Raw genomic sequence first — 22,343 nt, forward strand, 5'->3', positions numbered from 1 at the left:
AATACATAAATGTAACAATGTCCCCTCCGTGGGACTAATAAAGTTCTGTTTGGGAGTTTCACGGGCAATGGTTTCCTTAAAACAGCTTTCCAACTTTATTTTGGTCCATATCAAATGTTGTATTGTCACAATTCACCTCTCATGAATCAACTATCTATTTAAGTACTTTCTAAAACACGGGTGACCGGAGCTGTTTAAAATATTTCTGTATATTCTTCTATTCTCAATGTATGGCTCTGGTTCTGGCTCTGGTTCTGGTTCTCACCGAATGGATCCTTGCATGTGACGGGCTCGGACGCGGGCCCGGCCTCGCTCTGTCCGATGGCGTTGGCGGCGACGATGCGGAAGGAGTATTCGGCATCGGGCGTGAGGCCGGACAGCGTGAACATGGTGGAGCTGACGGCGACCATGTGCCGCGTCCACGTCTCCACGGACACCAGTTTGTGCTCAATGAAGTATCCCGTGATGGCAGAGCCACCGTCGTACTTTGGTTTGACCCAGGCCAACGCCACGGAGCTCTTGGTGACGTCCATGATCTCCGGCGCGGTGATGAGAGCCTCGGGGACACCTAGGTAACAGAAAAACACATTTAGTGCTGAATCATTACTCCCTGTTCGACGCTACAGGTGTTCCACGTATCCTTCTTCCTGTGTCTTTGAATGCACCATTTACACCGAAGCACATTCCTCATATGTGTAAACCTACTTGGTGATAAAACCGTCTCTGATTCGGCAACGTAACTAACAGATTTCACAATGAAATGTGTTAGTTACCCCCCCGCTTCATTACTGACATCGACACAAGTATTGTGTATATTGGTTATTAACGTCTGGTGAGTTTCGGAGAACTCTAAGCATACACAAAGTCAGTGAAATAAACTCCTGCATGTGGAACACTTACAGATGGGGGTCCTGGGAACCAGAGGCTGCTCGGACTTCAGAGAGGAGCTGACGCCGAAGCAGTTTTCGGCGGTCACCTTGAAGTGGTACTCCACCCCCTCCGACAGGGCCTTCACCAGAAGATGTGTTTCCGTGACTCTGGAGTCCACGGTGTACCACGCGTTCCTCGTCGCCTCACGTCTCTCCACGATGTAGCCCAGGATCTCTGCACCACCATCGTCTTCGGGCGTCTTCCAGGACACCTTGACGGAGTTGGCTTGGATCTCTTCGAACATCAGCGGGCCCTGGGGTGCTGCCGGCCGTCCGATGACCTTCACCTTGATGGTGGCCTTCTTCTTGCCCATGGCGTTCTGCAGCAGCAGCTCGTAGACGCCGGTGTCGCTCCTCTCCGCTCCCTTGATCACCAGCTCGCTGACGTCCTCTGTGGAGGCGATCATGGCCTTGGCAGAGAAGGCGCCGCTGTCCTTGGACCAGGTGCAGGTCGGGTGAGGTTTACCCTTGACGGGCACGGAGAGGCGGACCACGCCTCCGAGACGAACCACGTACAAGTCTTTGTACTTCAGCTCCAGGTCGTAGTCCGGAGATTCTGCAACAACCAGAGTTTAAACATTACTATTCCTGCAGGACGGGTCCTTCGTATAGCTCAAGTTTCTGTTACTGCTGGCCCTCTTCTAGGTTTGACAAGGTCCCCTCTGTGGTCTGGGTAAAGGCATTCTGATTCTGAAATGAGCAACGTTCTATATCTCTGCGTCCTGCACATGCTTTGTTCTAAGTCTGCTCTGTAGTATTTATTTCTGTCAGCTTCTTGAGAACTGAACAAAAGACTGTAATAGATGTTAATACTCATATAGAATCCTCTTACCGAGCATCTCCGTCACGGTGACGGTGCCCGGCACCTCGGCGGGTTCTCCGGAGCCACCGGCGTTGCAGGCCATCACGTGGAACTTGAACTCCTCGCCCTCAGGCATCTGGGTGAGTGTGTACTCGCAGATGAGGGATGGCGTGGTGTTGCACTTCATCCAGGCCATGCTGCCCGCCTTCTGCATCTCGATCAGGTAGCCGTCCACCCGGGCGTCGCCCTCGTCGTCGGGAGGACTCCAGGCCAGAGACACGGAGGACTTGGTGGTGTCGGTGATCCTCGGGTTCTGGGGACAGCCAGGAGGATCTGTGGGGGGGGGGGGGGGGGTATATTACTCAAATCCTCCATCAGTCAAAACGCACAGAGATTTAGTGTTTGGAAAAAGGTGGCTTAGCCCTGGAGGGTCAGTTCATGACTTCAGTCTCAGATCATTTCTGATTCTCTTCTCCAAAAGTTTTCTTATCCCAAAACTATATCTTTTTCTTTTACATTTTGTAATTATTTATTGTACATTTATTTATTTTTTCATAGAAATGTCTCATCTGTTTCATCAAACAGTGTTTTAAAAGATATACATATTTTGTTCGTGCAATAAGCTATCTCACGGAACGCACTGATTCAACTCCCTAATATCACAGCATCGACCCAACTGTTTCACGACATTCTGAAGTGCCACCGCTGCGATGGCGGCGCTTCGATGTGGACCAGTTTTACGGTACAGTCTGTCTCTTACCGATGGGGTCTGTGGCGACGGCGGGTTTGGACAGCAGGCTGGGTTTGCTCTGTCCGCGGGCATTGATCGCGGTGATCCTGTGTTCGTACTCCAGGCCCTCGATCAGATCCGTGGACCGGTACCGGGTCATGGTCACCGGGTTCTTGTTGGCGCGCACCCAGCGCTCCGAACGCACCTCTTTGCGCTCGATGATGTATCCGGAAACCTCGAGGCCGCCGTCTTCCTCGGGCGGGTTCCAGGCCACCGTCATGCCGTCGCGCGACACGTCGAAGATGGTGGGGCGGCCCGGGGTTCCAGGCGCGTCTGGGGAGGAGGCCACACGTTATAAAACAAGTGAACATATAGGTTCAACAGAAATACAAAGGTAATAGTAATACAACTCATAATTCTAATAAAGGGTAAACGATTGAAATATAAAAAAACAACGTAAAGAGAAACGTTGCTTCTGAAAGTGTTACATAAATAAGATAAAACGCTTTAAGACCTACGAAATAAATCAAACTAAATAAAAGTATGTAAATAATAAAGACATTAAAAAGGTATCGTCTTACTCGTCAGGCTCCTGCAGGTGACGATCTCTGACTGCAGGAACTCTCCGGTGCCGAAGCGGTTGATGGCGGCGGCGCGGAACACGTACTCGTCTCCTTCGTTGAGGTTCTCGAACTTAAATGTAGGTCGGCTGACGGAGTCGCAGACGGGCACCCAGCCGGGCCGGTGGGCGTCGCGTTGCTCCACAGCGTAGCCGCTGACGGGGGCACCGCCGTCCCTGAGGGGGGAGTCCCAGCTGCAGGAGACTGTGGTTGCGTCCACTTCGTCGACCCTGAGGGGGCCCTGGGGCTCATCGGGCTTAGCTGCAGGGGGACGCACAGATGTTAGGAAACATTCTAATCGATAAGGGCAGCATACCACATCGGGATCACACTACATATATACAAGAAGAACGCGATGATAAAACACGTCAGAAAGCCTTTGCTCAGAGAAGTTATCAAACCCAGCTGAATGGAAGCGTTATGTGCTGTCCTCAGAGGACACCCTTCTTGTCACTGAATGATGGACTCTTATGGAAACCAGTGGTCACGCACCACGGCAACGCAGTTCATTAAACCGTGTTAAACGTCCCGACTGTTCATCGCCCAGCCCTCCCTCCTCACAGTCAGCGGTGTGATGGCAAACAGAAAGAGAGAGTAATATTAAGGTTTCCTTACAGAGCACGACGACCTTCACGACCTCGGTGATGACGCCCACGACGTTCTTCACCTCCAGCGCGTAGTCGCCGCTGTCGTCGATGGTGGTGTTGCTCATGGTGAGCTTGGAGAACTTGCCGGTGCTCTGGATGGTGACGCGCTCCGTTTTCTTCATCTTGGTGTCTTTGAAGAACCAGGAGCAGACGGGGGGCGGCCGGCCCACCAGAGGCAGGTCCAGCTCCAGGGTCTTTCCGGCCAGGACGTTCACCACCTTCTGAGGAATACTGGAGAAGTCCACCACGGGCAGCACTGGGGAGGAAACACAGCGTCACATGTCCGATCCGCACGATGACGGCAGTAGCAAACAGGAAGTAGGGCACAGGAAGTGGACTCTTACCTCTCTGTTCCTGCACGGTGATGGCCGTCAGCATCTCTTTGGCCTCGCTGGCTCCTCGGCTGTTGATGGCTTTGATCCTGAACAGGTACTGCTCTTTCTCGTTCAGCTTCTCGATGGTGTGCTCGAAGTCCGTGGTCTTCAGCGTGGCCACCTTCATCCATATGTCGGTGCCGAACTTGCAGGCCTCGATGACGTATCCCGTCAGCCTGCTGCCGCCGTCGTGCTCTGGCTTCTCCCAGCCCAGCGTCACGGTGCTCTTGGTGACGTCTATCATCTCCAGTTTCTGCGGCGGAAGAGGAACCTCGCAGACCAGCACGATGTCGGGGGTCTCGCAGGGCTCTCCGATGCCGTAGATGTTCTCTGGAAGGACCCTGAAGTAGTACAGCATGCCCTCCATCAGCCCGTCGATCTTGTAGGACGTCTTGCTGCACTTGGAGGTGACGGTCTTGTAGGCTCTCATGGACGCCTCGCGGCGCTCGATGATGAAGTTGTTGACGGGAGCGCCGCCGTCCACCGCCGGAGCCTCCCAGGAGATGGTGGCCGACTCTTTGGTCAGCTCCTTGATCTTGATGGGCCCGGTGGGTCCGGGAGTATCTATCGATGCAGATACGTTGGTTAGACGTAGGGTAACTTGAATAGGTTGTACACACTGTGTGCAATATATGCTTTACTTCAAAGTATGTATCTGTGTATCGTGAGCGGTCACATGGTGCTCCGTGCTGTTATTGTTTTAACTTATTGCGTTCCTGATCACCGTGCAGAACATAGACCGCACGTTCCCTTACCGTAGACTTTGACCAGGATGTTGACTTCCTGTTTGCCGGCAGAGCTTTCTGCCACCAGTGTGTACTTCCCGGCGTCGTAGCGGTGCACCCGATCGATGATGAGCGTGGTGGAGGTGCTGCCGATGTCGATGAAGCCTCGGTTGTGCAGGTCCACCCCTGGCTTGCTCCAGGTGATGGCGGGCACCGGGCGACCGGTGACGCTGACGAACAGGCGGAGTGATCCGCCGGCACGCAGGCAGATGGTCTTCTTCAGGTCGTCATGGAGCTCAAAGTCTGGAGTCTCTGTAGGACACACATACATTTATTATAAATACTTTTGTCTGACGATATGTCGTCTCATGCAGACTCTTGTTAGCACGCTCAGTTTTTATATCCACCAGTGACGTATTTTATGTGGTAAACAAAAAGTTCAAATCTCTTCATCGTGTTGAAGAATCTAAGGGTTCGCCTCGTGCAGTTCTCCATAGGAACTCCAGTTGACTACGAACCGAGTCCCCTTTAATACGTGTGTATTATCTTCAGCCAAGGTGCGGCCCTATCCTCTCTCCACGTACCTAGTCTCTCCACGGGCTCGGTCTCGGCACACGGCTCGCTGAAGTCTCCGGTGCCGTTAAGGTTGATGCCGGCGACCCTGAAGCAGTACTTCTTCCCGGCGGAGAGCCCGGTCACCGTCAGCTCGGCGGATCGCAGCGTCTTCTCGTGGGCCTTCTTCCACTCCTCGGCCCCGGCCTCCTGCATCTCCAGGATGTAGCCCATCACGTCGGCGCCTCCGTCGTCAACGGGCCGAGACCAGGCCAGACTGATGCTGTCGGCGTGGGTGTCGGTGATACGGGGGATAGAGGGTTCAGCGGGGGTGCCTGGGGGCGGACCAATGCATGAGTGATACACGATACATGAGTTATGATTGGCAAACAGCAGACACTTCAAAGGTCTCCTATCACCCTCCTCTTCATCAGTATCTCACAGAGGGGACACATGTTGATGTAGAGGAGACATGGAGAAGAGGGGACACATGTTGATGTAGAGGAGACATGGGGAAGAGGGGACACATGTTGATGTAGAGGAGACATGGAGAAGAGGGGACACATGTTGATGTAGAGGAGACATGGGGAAGAGGGGACACATGTTGATGTAGAGGAGACATGGAGAAGAGGGGACACATGTTGATGTAGAGGAGACATGGGGAAGAGGGGACACATGTTGATGTAGAGGAGACATGGGGAAGAGGGGACACATGGTGATGTAGGAGAGACATGAAGAAGAGGGGACACATGTTGATGTAGAGGAGACATGGGGAAGAGGGGACACATGGTGATGTAGAGGAGACATGGAGAAGAGGGGACACATGGTGATGTAGAGGGGACATGGGGAAGAGGGGACACATGGTGATGTAGAGGGGACATGGGGAAGAGGGGACACGTGCTGATGTAGAGGGGACATGGGGAAGGGGGGACACATGCTGATGTAGAGGGGACATGGGGAAGAGGGGACACGTGCTGATGTAGAGGGGACATGAAGAAGAGGGGACACATGGTGATGTAGAGGGGACATGGGGAAGAGGGGACACATGGTGATGTAGAGGGGACATGGGGAAGAGGGGACACATGGTGATGTAGAGGGGACATGGGGAAGAGGGGACACGTGCTGATGTAGAGGGGACATGGAGAAGAGGGGACACATGTTGATGTAGAGGAGACATGGGGAAGAGGGGACACATGTTGATGTAGAGGAGACATGGGGAAGTGGACAGTAGGTGACCTCTAAGTTTCAGTAGTGTTTGAACTCACATGTGGGCTCCCTGCAGACGACGTAGAGCGACACCTCGCTGGGCTCGCTCTCGCCCGCCTTGTTGATGGCGGTCACTCTGAACTGGTAGACGTTTCCTTCGGTGAGGCCGCACACCTTCAGCGTGGAGTCCAGGTGAGCGCCGTCGCGGTTCACCTTCACCCAGCGGGCGCTCTTCCTCTCGCGGCGCTCCACCAGATAATGCAGCAGCGGGCTGCCGCCGTCACTCTCCGGCTTCAGCCACTCGATGGTGGCGAAGTCCTCGGCCGAGACCAGGACCTCTGGAGGGCCCGGCGGAGAGGGCACGGCTGCAGTGGGGAGTAAGGGAGAGCACTTAGTAGGGCTTCATTTTGACAACGAGGAAATACTAACTTCACTTCTGGTCTGAACGTTCATCTGGTCAGAAAGAACGTTAATACGATGGATACGGTGCTTCCTTCCTAACGAGTGCATGAAGAACGTTAATAAGATGGATACGGTGCTTCCTTCCTAACGAGTGCATGAAGAACGTTAATAAGATGGATACGGTGCTTCCTTCCTAACGAGTGCATGAAGAACGTTAATACGATGGATACGGTGCTTCCTTCCTAACGAGTGCATGAAGAACGTTAATAAGATGGATACGGTGCTTCCTTCCTAACGAGTGCATGAAGAACGTTAATAAGATGGATACGGTGCTTCCTTCCTAACGAGTGCATGACGAACGTTAATACGATGGATACGGTGCTTCCTTCCTAACGAGTGCATGAAGAACGTTAATACGATGGATACGGTGCTTCCTTCCTAACGAGTGCATGAAGAACGTTAATACGATGGATACGGTGCTTCCTTCCTAACGAGTGCATGAAGAACGTTAATAAGATGGATACGGTGCTTCCTTCCTAACGAGTGCATGAAGAACGTTAATAAGATGGATACGGTGCTTCCTTCCTAACGAGTGCATGACGAACGTTAATAAGATGGATACGGTGCTTCCTTCCTAACGAGTGCATGAAGAACGTTAATACGATGGATACGGTGCTTCCTTCCTAACGAGTGCATGAAGAACGTTAATAAGATGGATACGGTGCTTCCTTCCTAACCCGTGCATGAAGAACGTTAATAAGATGGATACGGTGCTTCCTTCCTAACGAGTGCATGAAGAACGTTAATAAGATGGATACGGTGCTTCCTTCCTAACGAGTGCATGAAGAACGTTAATAAGATGGATACGGTGCTTCCTTCCTAACGAGTGCATAAAGAACGTTACTAAGATGGATACGGTGCTTCCTTCCTAACGAGTGCATGAAGAACGTTAATAAGATGGATACGGTGCTTCCTTCCTAACGAGTGCATGAAGAACGTTAATAAGATGGATACGGTGCTTCCTTCCTAACCCGTGCATGAAGAACGTTAATAAGGTGGATACGGTGCTTCCTTCCTAACGAGTGCATGAAGAACGTTAATAAGATGGATACGGTGCTTCCTTCCTAACGAGTGCATGAAGAACGTTAATAAGATGGATACGGTGCTTCCTTCCTAACGAGTGCATGAAGAACGTTAATACGATGGATACGGTGCTTCCTTCCTAACGAGTGCATGAAGAACGTTAATAAGATGGATACGGTGTTTCCTTCCTAACGAGTGCATGAAGAACGTTAATAAGATGGATACGGTGCTTCCTTCCTAACGAGTGCATGACGAACGTTAATAAGATGGATACGGTGCTTCCTTCCTAACGAGTGCATGAAGAACGTTAATACGATGGATACGGTGCTTCCTTCCTAACGAGTGCATGAAGAACGTTAATACGATGGATACGGTGCTTCCTTCCTAACGAGTGCATGAAGAACGTTAATAAGATGGATACGGTGCTTCCTTCCTAACGAGTGCATGAAGAACGTTAATAAGATGGATACGGTGCTTCCTTCCTAACGAGTGCATGACGAACGTTAATAAGATGGATACGGTGCTTCCTTCCTAACGAGTGCATGAAGAACGTTAATAAGATGGATACGGTGCTTCCTTCCTAACGAGTGCATGAAGAACGTTAATAAGATGGATACAGTGCTTCCTTCCTAACGAGTGCATGAAGAACGTTAATAAGATGGATACGGTGCTTCCTTCCTAACGAGTGCATGAAGAACGTTAATAAGATGGATACGGTGCTTCCTTCCTAACCCGTGCATGAAGAACGTTAATAAGATGGATACGGTGCTTCCTTCCTAACGAGTGCATGAAGAACGTTAATAAGATGGATACGGTGCTTCCTTCCTAACGAGTGCATGAAGAACGTTAATAAGATGGATACGGTGCTTCCTTCCTAACCCGTGCATGAAGAACGTTAATAAGATGGATACGGTGCTTCCTTCCTAACGAGTGCATGAAGAACGTTAATAAGATGGATACGGTGCTTCCTTCCTAACCCGTGCATGAAGAACGTTAATAAGATGGATACGGTGCTTCCTTCCTAACCCGTGCATGAAGAACGTTAATAAGATGGATACGGTGCTTCCTTCCTAACGAGTGCATGAAGAACGTTAATAAGATGGATACGGTGCTTCCTTCCTAACGAGTGCATGAAGAACGTTAATAAGATGGATACGGTGCTTCCTTCCTAACGAGTGCATGAAGAACGTTAATAAGATGGATACGGTGCTTCCTTCCTAACCCGTGCATGAAGAACGTTAATAAGATGGATACGGTGCTTCCTTCCTAACGAGTGCAATGAAGAACGTTAATAAGATGGATACGGTGCTTCCTTCCTAACGAGTGCATGAAGAACGTTAATAAGATGGATACGGTGCTTCCTTCCTAACCCGTGCATGAAGAACGTTAATAAGATGGATACGGTGCTTCCTTCCTAACGAGTGCATGAAGAACGTTAATAAGATGGATACGGTGCTTCCTTCCTAACGCGTGCATGAAGAACGTTAATAAGATGGATACGGTGCTTCCTTCCTAACGAGTGCATGAAGAACGTTAATAAGATGGATACGGTGCTTCCTTCCTAACCCGTGCATGAAGAACGTTAATAAGATGGATACGGTGCTTCCTTCCTAACGAGTGCATGAAGAACGTTAATAAGATGGATACGGTGCTTCCTTCCTAACGAGTGCATGAAGAACGTTAATAAGATGGATACGGTGCTTCCTTCCTAACCCGTGCATGAAGAACGTTAATAAGATGGATACGGTGCTTCCTTCCTAACGAGTGCATGAAGAACGTTAATAAGATGGATACGGTGCTTCCTTCCTAACCCGTGCATGAAGAACGTTAATAAGATGGATACGGTGCTTCCTTCCTAACGAGTGCATGAAGAACGTTAATAAGATGGATACGGTGCTTCCTTCCTAACGAGTGCATGAAGAACGTTAATAAGATGGATACGGTGCTTCCTTCCTAACGAGTGCATGAAGAACGTTAATAAGATGGATACGGTGCTTCCTTCCTAACGAGTGCATGAAGAACGTTAATAAGATGGATACGGTGCTTCCTTCCTAACCCGTGCATGAAGAACGTTAATAAGATGGATACGGTGCTTCCTTCCTAACGAGTGCATGAAGAACGTTAATAAGATGGATACGGTGCTTCCTTCCTAACGAGTGCATGAAGAACGTTAATAAGATGGATACGGTGCTTCCTTCCTAACGAGTGCATGAAGAACGTTAATAAGATGGATACGGTGCTTCCTTCCTAACGAGTGCATGAAGAACGTTAATAAGATGGATACGGTGCTTCCTTCCTAACGAGTGCATGAAGAACGTTAATAAGATGGATACGGTGCTTCCTTCCTAACGAGTGCATGAAGAACGTTAATAAGATGGATACGGTGCTTCCTTCCTAACGAGTGCATGAAGAACGTTACTAAGATGGATACGGTGCTTCCTTCCTAACCCGTGCATGAAGAACGTTAATAAGATGGATACGGTGCTTCCTTCCTAACGAGTGCATGAAGAACGTTAATAAGATGGATACGGTGCTTCCTTCCTAACGAGTGCATGAAGAACGTTAATAAGATGGATACGGTGCTTCCTTCCTAACCCGTGCATGAAGAACGTTAATAAGATGGATACGGTGCTTCCTTCCTAACGAGTGCATGAAGAACGTTAATAAGATGGATACGGTGCTTCCTTCCTAACGAGTGCATGAAGAACGTTAATAAGATGGATACGGTGCTTCCTTCCTAACCCGTGCATGAAGAACGTTAATAAGATGGATACGGTGCTTCCTTCCTAACCCGTGCATGAAGAACGTTAATAAGATGGATACGGTGCTTCCCTTCCTAACGAGTGCATGAAGAACGTTAATAAGATGGATACGGTGCTTCCTTCCTAACCCGTGCATGAAGAACGTTAATAAGATGGATACGGTGCTTCCTTTCCTAACGAGTGCATGAAGTAACGTTAATAAGATGGATACAGGTGCTTCCTTCCTAACCAGTGCATGAAGAACGTTAATAAGATGGATACGGTGCTTCCTTCCTAACCGAGTGCATGAAGAACGTTAATAAGATGGATACGGTGCTTCCTTCCTAACCCGTGCATGAAGAACGTTAATAAGGTGGATACGGTGCTTCCTTCCTAACGAGTGCATGAAGAACGTTAATAAGATGGATACGGTGCTTCCTTCCTAACGAGTGCATGAAGAACGTTAATAAGATGGATACGGTGCTTCCTTCCTAACGAGTGCATGAAGAACGTTAATAAGATGGATACGGTGCTTCCTTCCTAACGAGTGCATGAAGAACGTTAATAAGATGGATACGGTGCTTCCTTCCTAACGAGTGCACGAAGAACGTTAATAAGATGGATACGGTGCTTCCTTCCTAACGAGTGCATGAAGAACGTTAATAAGATGGATACGGTGCTTCCTTCCTAACCCGTGCATGAAGAACGTTAATAAGATGGATACGGTGCTTCCTTCCTAACCCGTGCATGAAGAACGTTAATAAGATGGATACGGTGCTTCCTTCCTAACGAGTGCATGAAGAACGTTAATAAGATGGATACGGTGCTTCCTTCCTAACGAGTGCATGAAGAACGTTAATAAGATGGATACGGTGCTTCCTTCCTAACCCGTGCATGAAGAACGTTAATAAGATGGATACGGTGCTTCCTTCCTAACGAGTGCATGAAGAACGTTAATAAGATGGATACGGTGCTTCCTTCCTAACGAGTGCATGAAGAACGTTAATAAGATGGATACGGTGCTTCCTTCCTAACGAGTGCATGAAGAACGTTAATAAGATGGATACGGTGCTTCCTTCCTAACCCGTGGTTACCATGGTTTGCCTTCGACGTAAGAACAGACCATTCCCAGTGACTTACTGAAGGTGTTCCTGGCCACCATGGCCTCGGACTGCAGGGGGACCCCGGTGCCGTACTTGTTGACCCCGCGGACCCTGAACAGGTACTCTGTGTTCTTGAAGAGCCTGGTGATGTCACAGGTCGCCTCCTTGCACTCGGCCTGCATGACCACCCAGTTCAGTCGGTTGGTGTCACGGCGCTCCACCAGGAAGTGGGACACGTCGTCCCCGCCGTCCTCCAGCGGAGGGTTCCAGCTGAGGGAACAGGACTCTTCTGTGATCCTGCTGACCTCCAGGCTGCCCTCACAAACTCCAGGGGTGTCTGCGGAAACAGTTGCACAGTTTATTGAGGGCACCTACAGTACTTTAGTCTGTGAGCAGTGCTGTGTTACTAAAGAAAACCTTAATTTAAGGCGCTCCCGTTTTACTTAATAAACCCTTAACTCTGACACTTGCTCTGCTGCACTTCCCTCTGTTTATTATTCAAATCATTCCCACGCTGCCATTAATTCCAATTATAATCATAATGGGAATTTGCACAATCCTCATCCTCATCTTAAATGATGATCGATTTGATCAGTGTCTCTTCTATGCTCACTTTACCTTAACCCTTTGTATGGCTTTGATTGGTAACTGCATTCTATGTGATATACACTTTCTCTACTGCAACTCTTGCAGTCCAAAGTCTGACATTAATAAACCCTTACCGAGCACTTTGACGTTGACCTCTGCGGTCTTGGTCCCGCTCACGTTCCTGACGGTCAGGAAGTACTTCCCGGTGTCATCGCGGTCGCAGAACTTGATGATGGCCATGGCCCGTGTGGGGGTGTACTGCAGGTGGTACTTCTCGCATAGCTCCAGCTCCCTGGTGCCCTTTGCCCAGGAAGCCTTGGGGTCCGGCCGGCCTCCAACGGCAGCGTCCAGAACCAGGTCTGAACCGGCCCTGACCCGCACCAGCTCTGTCAGCAGTTTGCTGTCCAGCTGCGCCTTGGGAGGCTCTGTGGGGGAGGGGGGCAATGTACTGATCAGATAGGACCAACACAACACCTATATATAATCCATTATGTTTATTATATCTACATATTTCTGTTGCCTCGTGACATTTATTTTGTAGTATTCAAATGTATTCAGTATTTATTCTATTGTATACTATTAGATACTCTAGTGATATATGTATTTTCTATTCTGTACATTTGATCATATTTGTAATCTTATTCTATCTTTTGAATATGTTTAACTAATTTGTAATGCTTGAAGACACATAACCGTGTCTCTGCTGTCTGTCTGTTTGTATATTAAAGCCACAATCTCTAAATACAGAAATGATCGTAAACTCGGTTCCGAGACATATCACGTTTATATTCTTTGGGGGCAGGTCTTACCAAAGTCGGTCTTGCACTGCACGGATCCGGTGGACTGTGACGGCAGGCTGAACACCTGGTTGGCGTTCTTGGCGATGACCCTGAACTCGTAGGGCTCGCCCTCGCCCAGCGCCGTCACGGTGTACAACGTGTCGATCACGTTGGTGTAGTTACACTTCAGCCAGCGACCCTCGCCGGTCAGCGTGTACGGCTTACGCTCGATGATGTAGCCCACGATGGGACTGCCGCCGTCGTTCAGAGGCGAAGACCACTTCAGGGACACGGTGGATCTGGTGACGTTGGTGACCTCGGGTTTACTGGGTGCATCTGAGGAAGGAAGAAGCAGATATCAGTAAAGAGGAAGTAGAGCTAACTAAAGAGGAAGCAGAGATCAGTAAAGAGGAAGCAGAGATCAGTTAAGAGGAAGTAGAGATCAGTAAAGAGGAAGCAGAGATCAGTTAAGAGGAAGTAGAGAGCAGTAAAGAGGAAGCAGAGATCAGTAAAGAGGAAGTAGAGATCAGTAAAGAGGAAGTATAGATCAATTAAGAGGAAGTAGATATCAGTTAAGAGGAAGTAGAGATCAGTTAAGAGGAAGTAGAGATCAGTTAAGATGAAGTAGAGATCAGTAAAGAGGAAGTAGAGATCAGTTAAGAGGAAGTAGAGATCAATAAAGAGGAAGCAGAGATCAGTAAAGAGGAAGTAGAGATCAGTTAAGAGGAAGTAGAGATCAGTAAAGAGGAAGCAGAGATCAGTAAAGAGGAAGTAGAGATCAGTTAAGAGGAAGTAGAGATCAGTAAAGAGGAAGCAGAGATCAGTAAAGAGGAAGTAGAGATCAGTTAAGAGGAAGTAGAGATCAGTTAAGAGGAAGTAGAGATCAGTTAAGAGGAAGCAGAGATCAGTAAAGAGGAAATAGAGATCAGTAAATAGGAAGCAGAGATCAGTAAAGAGGAAGTAGAGATCAGTAAAGAGGAAGCAGAGATCAGTAAAGAGGAAGTAGAGCTAACTAAAGAGGAAGCAGAGATCAGTTAAGAGGAAGCAGAGATCAGTTAAGAGGAAGTAGAGATCAGTAAAGAGGAAGCAGAGATCAGTAAAGAGGAAGTAGAGCTAACTAAAGAGGAAGTAGAGATCAGTTAAGAGGAAGCAGAGATCAGTTAAGAGGAAGTAGAGATCAGTTAAGAGGAAGTAGAGATCAGTAAAGAGGAAGCAGAGATCAGTTAAGAGGAAGCAGAGATCAGTTAAGAGGAAGCAGAGTTCAATGAAGAGGGAACTGGTATCAGTTCAGGGAAAGTCAGATCAGTAAAGGGAAAGTCAGATCAGTTAAGGGAATTCGGATCAGTTAAGGGAAAGTCAGATCAGTAAAGGGAAGGTCAGATCAGTTAAGGGAAAGTCAGATCAGTTAAGGGAAAGTCAGATCAGTAAAGGGAAGGTCAGATCAGTTAAGGGAAGGTCAGATCAGTTAAGGGAAAGTCAGATCAGTTAAGGGAAAGTCAGATTAGTAAAGGGAAAGTCAGATCAGTAAAGGGAAATTCAGATCAGTTAAGAGAAAGTCAGATCAGTAAAGGGAACGTCAGATCAGTTAAGGGAAAGTCAGATCAGTTAAGGGAAAGTCAGATCAGTAAAGGGAAAGTCAGATCAGGTAAGAGAAAGTCAGATCAGTAAAGGGAACGTCAGATCAGTAAAGAGAAAGTCAGATCAGTAAAGGGAAAGTCAGATCAGTAAAGGGAAAGTCAGATCAGTAAAGGGAACGTCAGATCAGTTAAGGGAACGTCAGATCAGTAAAGGGAACGTCAGATCAGTTAAGGGAAAGTCAGATCAGTAAAGGGAAAGTCAGATCAGTAAAGGGAAAGTCAGATCAGTTAAGGGAACGTCAGATCAGTAAAGGGAAAGTCAGATCAGTAAAGGGAACGTCAGATCAGTTAAGGGAAAGTCAGATCAGTTAAGGGAAAGTCAGATCAGTTAAGGGAAAGTCAGATCAGTAAAGAGAAAGTCAGATCAGTTAAGGGAAAGTCAGATCAGTAAAGGGAACGTCAGATCAGTAAAGAGAAAGTCAGATCAGTAAAGGGAACGTCAGATCAGTAAAGGGAACGTCAGATCAGTAAAGGGAAAGTCAGATCAGTTAAGGGAAAGTCAGATCAGGTAAGGGAACGTCGGATCAGTAAAGAGAAAGTCAGATCAGTTAAGGGAAAGTCAGATCAGGTAAGGGAACGTCGGATCAGAACTCACCGACAGGGTTCTGGGCGATGGCCCCCTTGGAGGCCTCGCTGGCCTTGCTGAGGCCGCCGCTGTTCATGGCGTAGACCCTGAACTGGTACTCCAGGCCCTCCACCAGACCCTCCATCTTGCTGTAGCAGTCGAAGCAGGGGATCTTGTTCTCCCTCACCCACAGGATGTTGTTCCTTTCCTTCTTCTCGATCCAGTAGCCCGTCACCTTGCTGCCGCCATCGTGGTAAGGCTCCTCCCACTTAATGGTCATGGTGTTGGCGGTAACGTTGCACACTGAGGGCTGTGTTGGGGAGCCAGAGGGGGCTGCGAGTCAAAGAGAGAGATGTTTAATTTCTGAACTGGAGCTAGCGTGTAGTTAGTCCCACTAGTGCAAGAAGACAACAGTGTTCAAGTCAACTATATACGTCAACAGGTAATTAAATATATTTATGTAAAATAAAGAATCCAAATGAAGCAGAGAATGTTGTAGGTGACCTCGTAAATGAGTCCATATGCATGCGAACAGGAACAGAACCAAGCACTGTGTATTGATACATACAGTGTGAGATGCAAACAGACGGATGCTCAAGGCATATTCATTCATAGTTGTATTATTATTATTAACTGATTTGATATACGGTTTTGCAAAGCTTGAGAGTGAGGTACTCACTGAATGGATGCTCGGCGACGATGGTCTCAGACTCGATGTGCTTACTGACTCCGAACTGGTTCTCCGCGGACACCCTGAAGCTGTACTGCATGTACTTGGTGAGGTGGCCCACGTCCAGAGTGGTGCGCTTCACGCTGGAGTTGATGAGCTGCCAGGCGGTGGAGCCGGACTCGCGCTTCTCCACGATGTAGTTGGTGATCGGCGTGCCTCCGTCATCTTCTGGCGCCTCCCAGTTGACGACGCAGGACTCGGAGGTGATGGATGTGATCTCCACGGTTCCGGTGGGAGGATTAGGTCTGCCCATGACGTTCACTTCGATGGAGAAGGTCCTGGTTCCGGTTGCGTTCTCCAGGGTGAGGAAGTATTTACCACTGTCTCCCCTCATGGCCTCCTTCGTGGAGATGGTTGTCCGGTCCTTTGTAGTTTGGATGGAGACTCTGTCGGAGTTCCTCAGCCTCATCTCCTCCAGCATCCAGGTGACCTTGGGAACGGGTCTGCCGCTGATGGGGACGTCGATGGTGAACGTCTTTCCTGAGTTGCATGTGATGAGTTGGTTGGGGATTTCGCTGAGGTCGGCAGCGGGTTCAATGTGCGGCTCTTTCACCAGAGCAGCCACCAGAGTTTCCCTCGGCGTGCTGCAGCCGGACTCGTTCTTGGCCTTCACGCGGAAGTTATACTCGTCTCCCTTGTTGAGCTTCTCCACCGTGTAGGTGAGGTTGGTGGTATTGCCCACCACCATCCATTTGTCTCCATCCTTTGTCTTGGCCTCGATGATGTAGCCCTGGATGCGGCTGCCGCCGTCATGCTCTGGTTTCAGCCAGCCCAGCACCACGGTGCTGTCAGTAGTGTCAAGGATGTCCATCCTCTTTGGAGATGCCGGCTCTGCCGTGGCGATGATGGGATTGGTTATCTCAAAGGCCTCGCCCATGCCATGCTGGTTCTCTGCTGAGACCCTGAAGAAATACGGCACTCCCTCCAGGAGGTCCTGGATCCTTAGGATGTGCTGCTTGCAGTTGCCTCCAGACTGTGTCCAGGTGCGGCGGCTAGCCTCGCGCCTCTCCACAACATAGTGATGGATTCTCGCTCCGCCATCATTAAGAGGAGGCTCCCAGACTAGGGTGACGGTGCCTCTAGAGATCTCTTTGAAGGCCACGGCCTGCGGAGGTCCGGGCGTGTCCATCACCTTCACAGTAAAGGTGACAGCCTTGCTGCCACTGGCATTCTCCAGGGTCACGGTGTACTTTCCGGTATCGTTCCTGGAGCAGTTCTCAATGCTCACGGAAGTGAAGCCATCTGAACTCGTGACCTCTGACCTGACTCCCAGCTCTCCTTCTTCCTTTACCCAGGTAGCCGTCGGGACTGGCTTTCCTCTGAAGTTGACGCCAAGGTTAACTGAAGCTCCGGGTTTGACGATGTGTGTCTGCCTGAAGCTGGCGTCGATGTCCACCATTGGTGGCGTTTGTCTGTCAACGGCATGTGCTGGCTCGGGGATCTCGCGCTCCTCGCCACGGCCAATGTGATTCACGGCAGCCACTCTGAACCTGTACTCGCCGCCGGTCTGTAGAGAAGTCGCTGTGTAGTTTGTCTCTGCCACGAGCTCTTCGTTTACTCTCGTCCATTCCTCTTCTTCTCCCTTCGCCATCTCAATAATGTAACCCGTGATCTCTATGCCACCATCATCGGCGGGGCGGGACCACTCCAGGCTGATGGAGGTGCTGGTGGAGTCGGACACGCACACCACAGACGGAGCACAGGGAATGTCCTTGGGCTCGGCGGCTTTGATCGGTATGGAAACGTTACTGGGAGCTCCCACGCCGGCGTCGTTGACGGCCATGACGCGGAACTCGTACTCCATATCCTCCGTCAGGCTGGGCACCTTGTGGGCACACTCTACAATGGGCTTCTTGGTGATCACCTTGTAGAACTTGGCAGTCTTCTTCTCTCGTTTCTCCACGATGTAGGACTGAATGGGGTTTCCTCCATCAGAGGTAGGGGCCATCCAGGACAGCGTGATGCTCTCACCGGTCACCTCCGTAGCATCGGGAGTGCCCGGAGCTTCAGGAGCAGCTAAGGGGAACACCGGGCGTTAGAACAGGGTTTCAAAGGAGAGAGAATACTGATCTAAGTTTACCGTGAACATACTAAGAATGATAACTTGTGTTTAATTAGATCAGAATACATTATTAAGTATGTGTGTGCTCCAAGGCTGTCCAACTTACTGTATTGCATCTGTGCAATGACGGGCGTGGACTCCAGAGGTCTGCCCATCCCGAACTTGTTCACAGCAGAGGCCCTGAACTGGTACTCGTTGGTCTTGATGAGCTTGCTAGCGTCGAAGGTGCACGCTGTGCACTCGTCAGAGACCAATGCCCAGGAGATCTTGGCAGTCTCACGCTTCTCAATGAGGTAGTGTGTGATCTCTGAGCAGCCGTCGTTCGCCGGCTCGCTCCAGGACAGCGTACACTTTCCTTCCGAGATGTTGCTGAAGGTCATGGGTCCCACCGGCTCCCCGGGGGTGTCTGCAGCACAGAGGGGCGTGGGTTAAAGCAGAACTACAGGCCTGTGCACACCAAGGGGGCGCGACACAACCCACAAACACATACAAGACAACATTCCAAACTGCGTACCTTGGACTTGAACAAGGATGTCCTGCTTTCTGTTTCCAGATCCGTTGGTAGCCTCCACGGTGTAGAGACCGCGGTGTGTACGATCGGCGTCCCGGACAAACAGCGTGCTGGATCCAGCCACGCTGATGATGTCCATCATCTGTTTGGTAACCACCACACCGTCTCTGAACCAGACCACTTTAGGGGTAGGGCGTCCGGTGATGGTGGCTTTCAGCCGGATCTTGTCTCCTGCCTTCACGGTCAAACCCTCAAAGTACTCCGGACCAAACTCAATCAACGGAGAAGCTGGTTGAGAGGAGATGGGAACGCGTTAGTACAGAACGTAACTTCAGTCATGAGTTATCATTAAGTCTCCAGTTTATGTCGTTACTCACCATTCTCGTTTCTGACCACGATCAAGCCTGAGGAGTTGGAGGGAGGGCTGACCACGCCGATGGCGTTCCTGGCCGTCACTCTGAACTCGTAGCGCTCGTTCAGTGCCAGGCCGGTGACGGTATACTCGCATTCGTGCACGTCGGTCAGGTTGGCCTTGAACCAGCGGCCCTTGCCTTGGCGCTTCTCCAGGCTGTAGCTGGTGATCTTGCTGCCGCCGTCACGTTTGGGTGCATCCCACTTCAGAGTCACCGAGTCGCTGGTCACATCGGTGTAGTCGGGCTGGCCCGGAGGATCTGGAAGGCAGGAAATGCACCTTTCAACTTATGTTGGTCACAGATTTTCATTCTAAAATGGTGGCCGATACCCGGAACCCAATAAGTTCAAATGTTTTATTTAGAAGAAGCTGATAACCTTGAGTCTATGCTCACCTGAGGGCGAGGTATTCACAAACTAAACAACACGATGTATTCTAGTAAAGCGTCTTTGGCCCACGCCTCTTCTACTATTCTGAACAACAGTGTTCTGAACCTGGACTCACCGACAGGGCTGACCGCCATGGTCAACTTGCTATGGTCACTCATTCGGCTGCAGCCGGCGTCGTTCTGGGCGTAGACCTGGAAGGAGTACTCGAGGCCTTCGATGAGCTCCAGGATCCTGTAGTCCGTCTCTTTGACCAGCACGGTGTTCACCTTCTGCCACATGATGCTGTTCTTCTCCCGCTTCTCCACATTGAAGCCATGGATGGGGCAGCCCCCGTCGTAGATGGGCTGCTCCCACTGGATGGTCATGCCGTCGTTGGTAACATTGTACACCACGGGTTTCCCGGGCGGGCCTGGAGGCCTGAACTGGTGCTTGGCGATGACGCTCTGCGAGACGAGCGGCTCACTGCTGCCGTATCGGTTCTCGGCACGCACTCTGAACTGGTACTGAATGCCCTTGATCAGGTTAGCGACCTGGTACTGGGTGTCCTCGACACTGGAGCAGGCCATCTTCCAGTCAGACTGGGAGGTGTCCTTCTTCTCAACGGTGTAGCAAGCAATGTCTCCGCCGCCATCGTCATTTGGCTCATCCCAGGAGATGGTGATGCTCTCAGCTCTCACCTCATCCAGGCGGATGGGCCCGATTGGCTTAGAGGGCGGTCCGAGCGTGATGACGTTGATGTGGAAGGACTTCCTGTTGACCCTGTTGTCCAGGGTCAGCGTGTATTTACCTTCATTCTCCTTCGTCACATTCTTAATCTTCAGCGTGGCCTTGGTCTCCGTCTTCTTGAAGCGGACCTGGTCGCTCTCCTTCAGAGGCAGGCTGTTCTTCAGCCAGAGGACGGCAGGTCTGGGTTTGCCAGTGTAGGGCAGTTCGATGTGCACGTTGTGACCCAGACGGACACAGATGCGGCTTCCGGGGTACTCAGCGAGGCAGGCCTCAGGCGTGATGATGTAGTCGATGACCTGGATAGGACCCATCTCAACAAAGTCTCCCTGTCCCTTATCATTCCTGGCCGCCACTCTGAAGAACACTGTGGAGTGCTCCTTCAGTTTCTTCACCTCGAGCTCGCACTGTCGGCTGGTTCCTCCCAGAGACCATTCTTCGTCCTTCAGCTTCTGCTCAATGACGTATTCGGAGATGATGCTGCCACCATCGTAATCTGGCTTCAGCCACTGCAGGGTGACCGAGGTCTTGGAAGAATCCTTCATAGAAACGACCTTGACCGGGCCAGGAGTCTCTGTGGCCTTCACAGGGTCCAGGGTGTCACAGGGATCGCCAATGCCATTCTCATTCTCCGCCATCACGCGGAAGAAGTAGGAGGCCTTCTCGGAGAGGTCTTCCAAGGAGTACGTTGTTTCTGTGCATTTGCTGGTCACTGCAGAGTAGATCCTCTTGGAAGAGTCCTTCTTCTCTACGATGTAGTTTGTGATCTCAGCACCGCCGTCGAGCAGTGGAGGCTCCCAGCAGAGAGTGAGCTTTCCACGAGTCACGTCCTTCAGGACCAGGTTCCTGCACTGAGCCGGGGTGTCCTGGACCTTCACGGACAGGGTCAGCGTTTTTGGCTCTCCCACACCGTTCTCGATCTTCACTGTGTATTTTCCAGTGTCCAGCCTCGTCACCTCGCGCATCACCAGCACGGTGGTGTTGTCGGAGTGGTGGAACTCGTACTTGGGGTTACTGTCGATGCATTCGTCTCCTTTGCTCCAGGAAGCGGTGGGAGCTGGTCGGCCCTTCAGAGGAACAGACAGCTCCACGTCCTTACCGGCCTTCACGATGTAGTGACTTCTCATGGCCACGTCAGGGTCGATCTGGGCCTCCTCTGTGAAAAGCATGGAGAAAATACAAAATGAATTGAAGGGTGTAACATGAACCAAAGAAGACACATGTTAAGCAGTTATGCTGTCCCTGAACGTAAACACGTAGGAGACAGGGTTCTAACACTTCTCAACACAAGTGATGTGTTACCCAGGATGTCTTTAGCTTGCACGGCCTCGGTCATCTCGAGAGACTCTCCCCGGCCGGCACAGTTCACAGCTGAGACCCTGAAGAAGTAGTTGACGTCTGGTTTCAAGTCGTGGACGATGTACTCGGTGGTCTTGACTTCTCCCTTGGCGGTGACCATGGCCCACACTTCTTCTCCCTCGACAAGCTTCTCCAGCATGTAGCTGATCACCTCGCTGCCGCCGTCCCATTCGGGCTTGGACCAGCCCAAGGTGATGGAGGTCTTGGTGGAGTCGACAACCTTCAGCTTGCAAGGCTCGTCCGGAGTGTCTGTAAGGCAGGGCACATGTGTTTAGAAAGCTCAAAGGGCTTTACGGATAAACCCCCAATAGAAGCCCGTTGTGAACACTCACCAACTGGGTCCGCAGCCTTGTAGTAGTCGGACACTTCAGAGAACGGTCCCTCTCCGGCCCTGTTGATGGAGCACACTCGGTACTGGTACTCGTTTCCTTCCGTCAGGTGGAACACCATCTGCTTGATGTCTGCGATCGCCTCTTTGTAAACCCGGACCCAGCGCAGGCTCTTCTTGTCCCGCCTCTCCAGGTAGTATCCGGTCACCGCGCTGCCGCCGTCCACCCCCGGCTTGTTCCACTCCACCAACATGGTGGTCTTGGTGATGGTGTTCACCTCGGGAGTGTGAGGCTGCCCAGGAGTCACTGGACAAGGTACAGAAGACAGGTTAGGACATGCAAATG

At 50.4% G+C, this 22,343-nt stretch overlaps 1 protein-coding gene across 1 annotated transcript in view; it reads right to left on the reverse strand.

The window, feature by feature from the left end:
- LOC117442195 (titin-like) overlaps positions 1-22,343 on the reverse strand; it is a 193,814-nt gene that overhangs the window by 8,756 nt on the left and 162,715 nt on the right. Inside the window, 21 exon segments of the mRNA XM_071202368.1 lie at positions 266-568; positions 901-1,485; positions 1,762-2,064; positions 2,492-2,794; positions 3,043-3,342; positions 3,697-3,984; positions 4,073-4,666; positions 4,858-5,139; positions 5,412-5,714; positions 6,645-6,950; positions 11,952-12,251; positions 12,637-12,927; positions 13,312-13,617; positions 15,514-15,816; positions 16,163-18,229; positions 18,382-18,681; positions 18,790-19,074; positions 19,164-19,457; positions 19,703-21,466; positions 21,613-21,918; positions 22,002-22,304. Of these exon segments, the coding sequence (XP_071058469.1) occupies positions 266-568; positions 901-1,485; positions 1,762-2,064; positions 2,492-2,794; positions 3,043-3,342; positions 3,697-3,984; positions 4,073-4,666; positions 4,858-5,139; positions 5,412-5,714; positions 6,645-6,950; positions 11,952-12,251; positions 12,637-12,927; positions 13,312-13,617; positions 15,514-15,816; positions 16,163-18,229; positions 18,382-18,681; positions 18,790-19,074; positions 19,164-19,457; positions 19,703-21,466; positions 21,613-21,918; positions 22,002-22,304 (10,086 nt within the window).

This window comes from Pseudochaenichthys georgianus, unplaced genomic scaffold, assembly GCF_902827115.2.
Source record: "Pseudochaenichthys georgianus unplaced genomic scaffold, fPseGeo1.2 scaffold_335_arrow_ctg1, whole genome shotgun sequence".
Lineage (NCBI taxonomy): Eukaryota > Metazoa > Chordata > Actinopteri > Perciformes > Channichthyidae > Pseudochaenichthys > Pseudochaenichthys georgianus.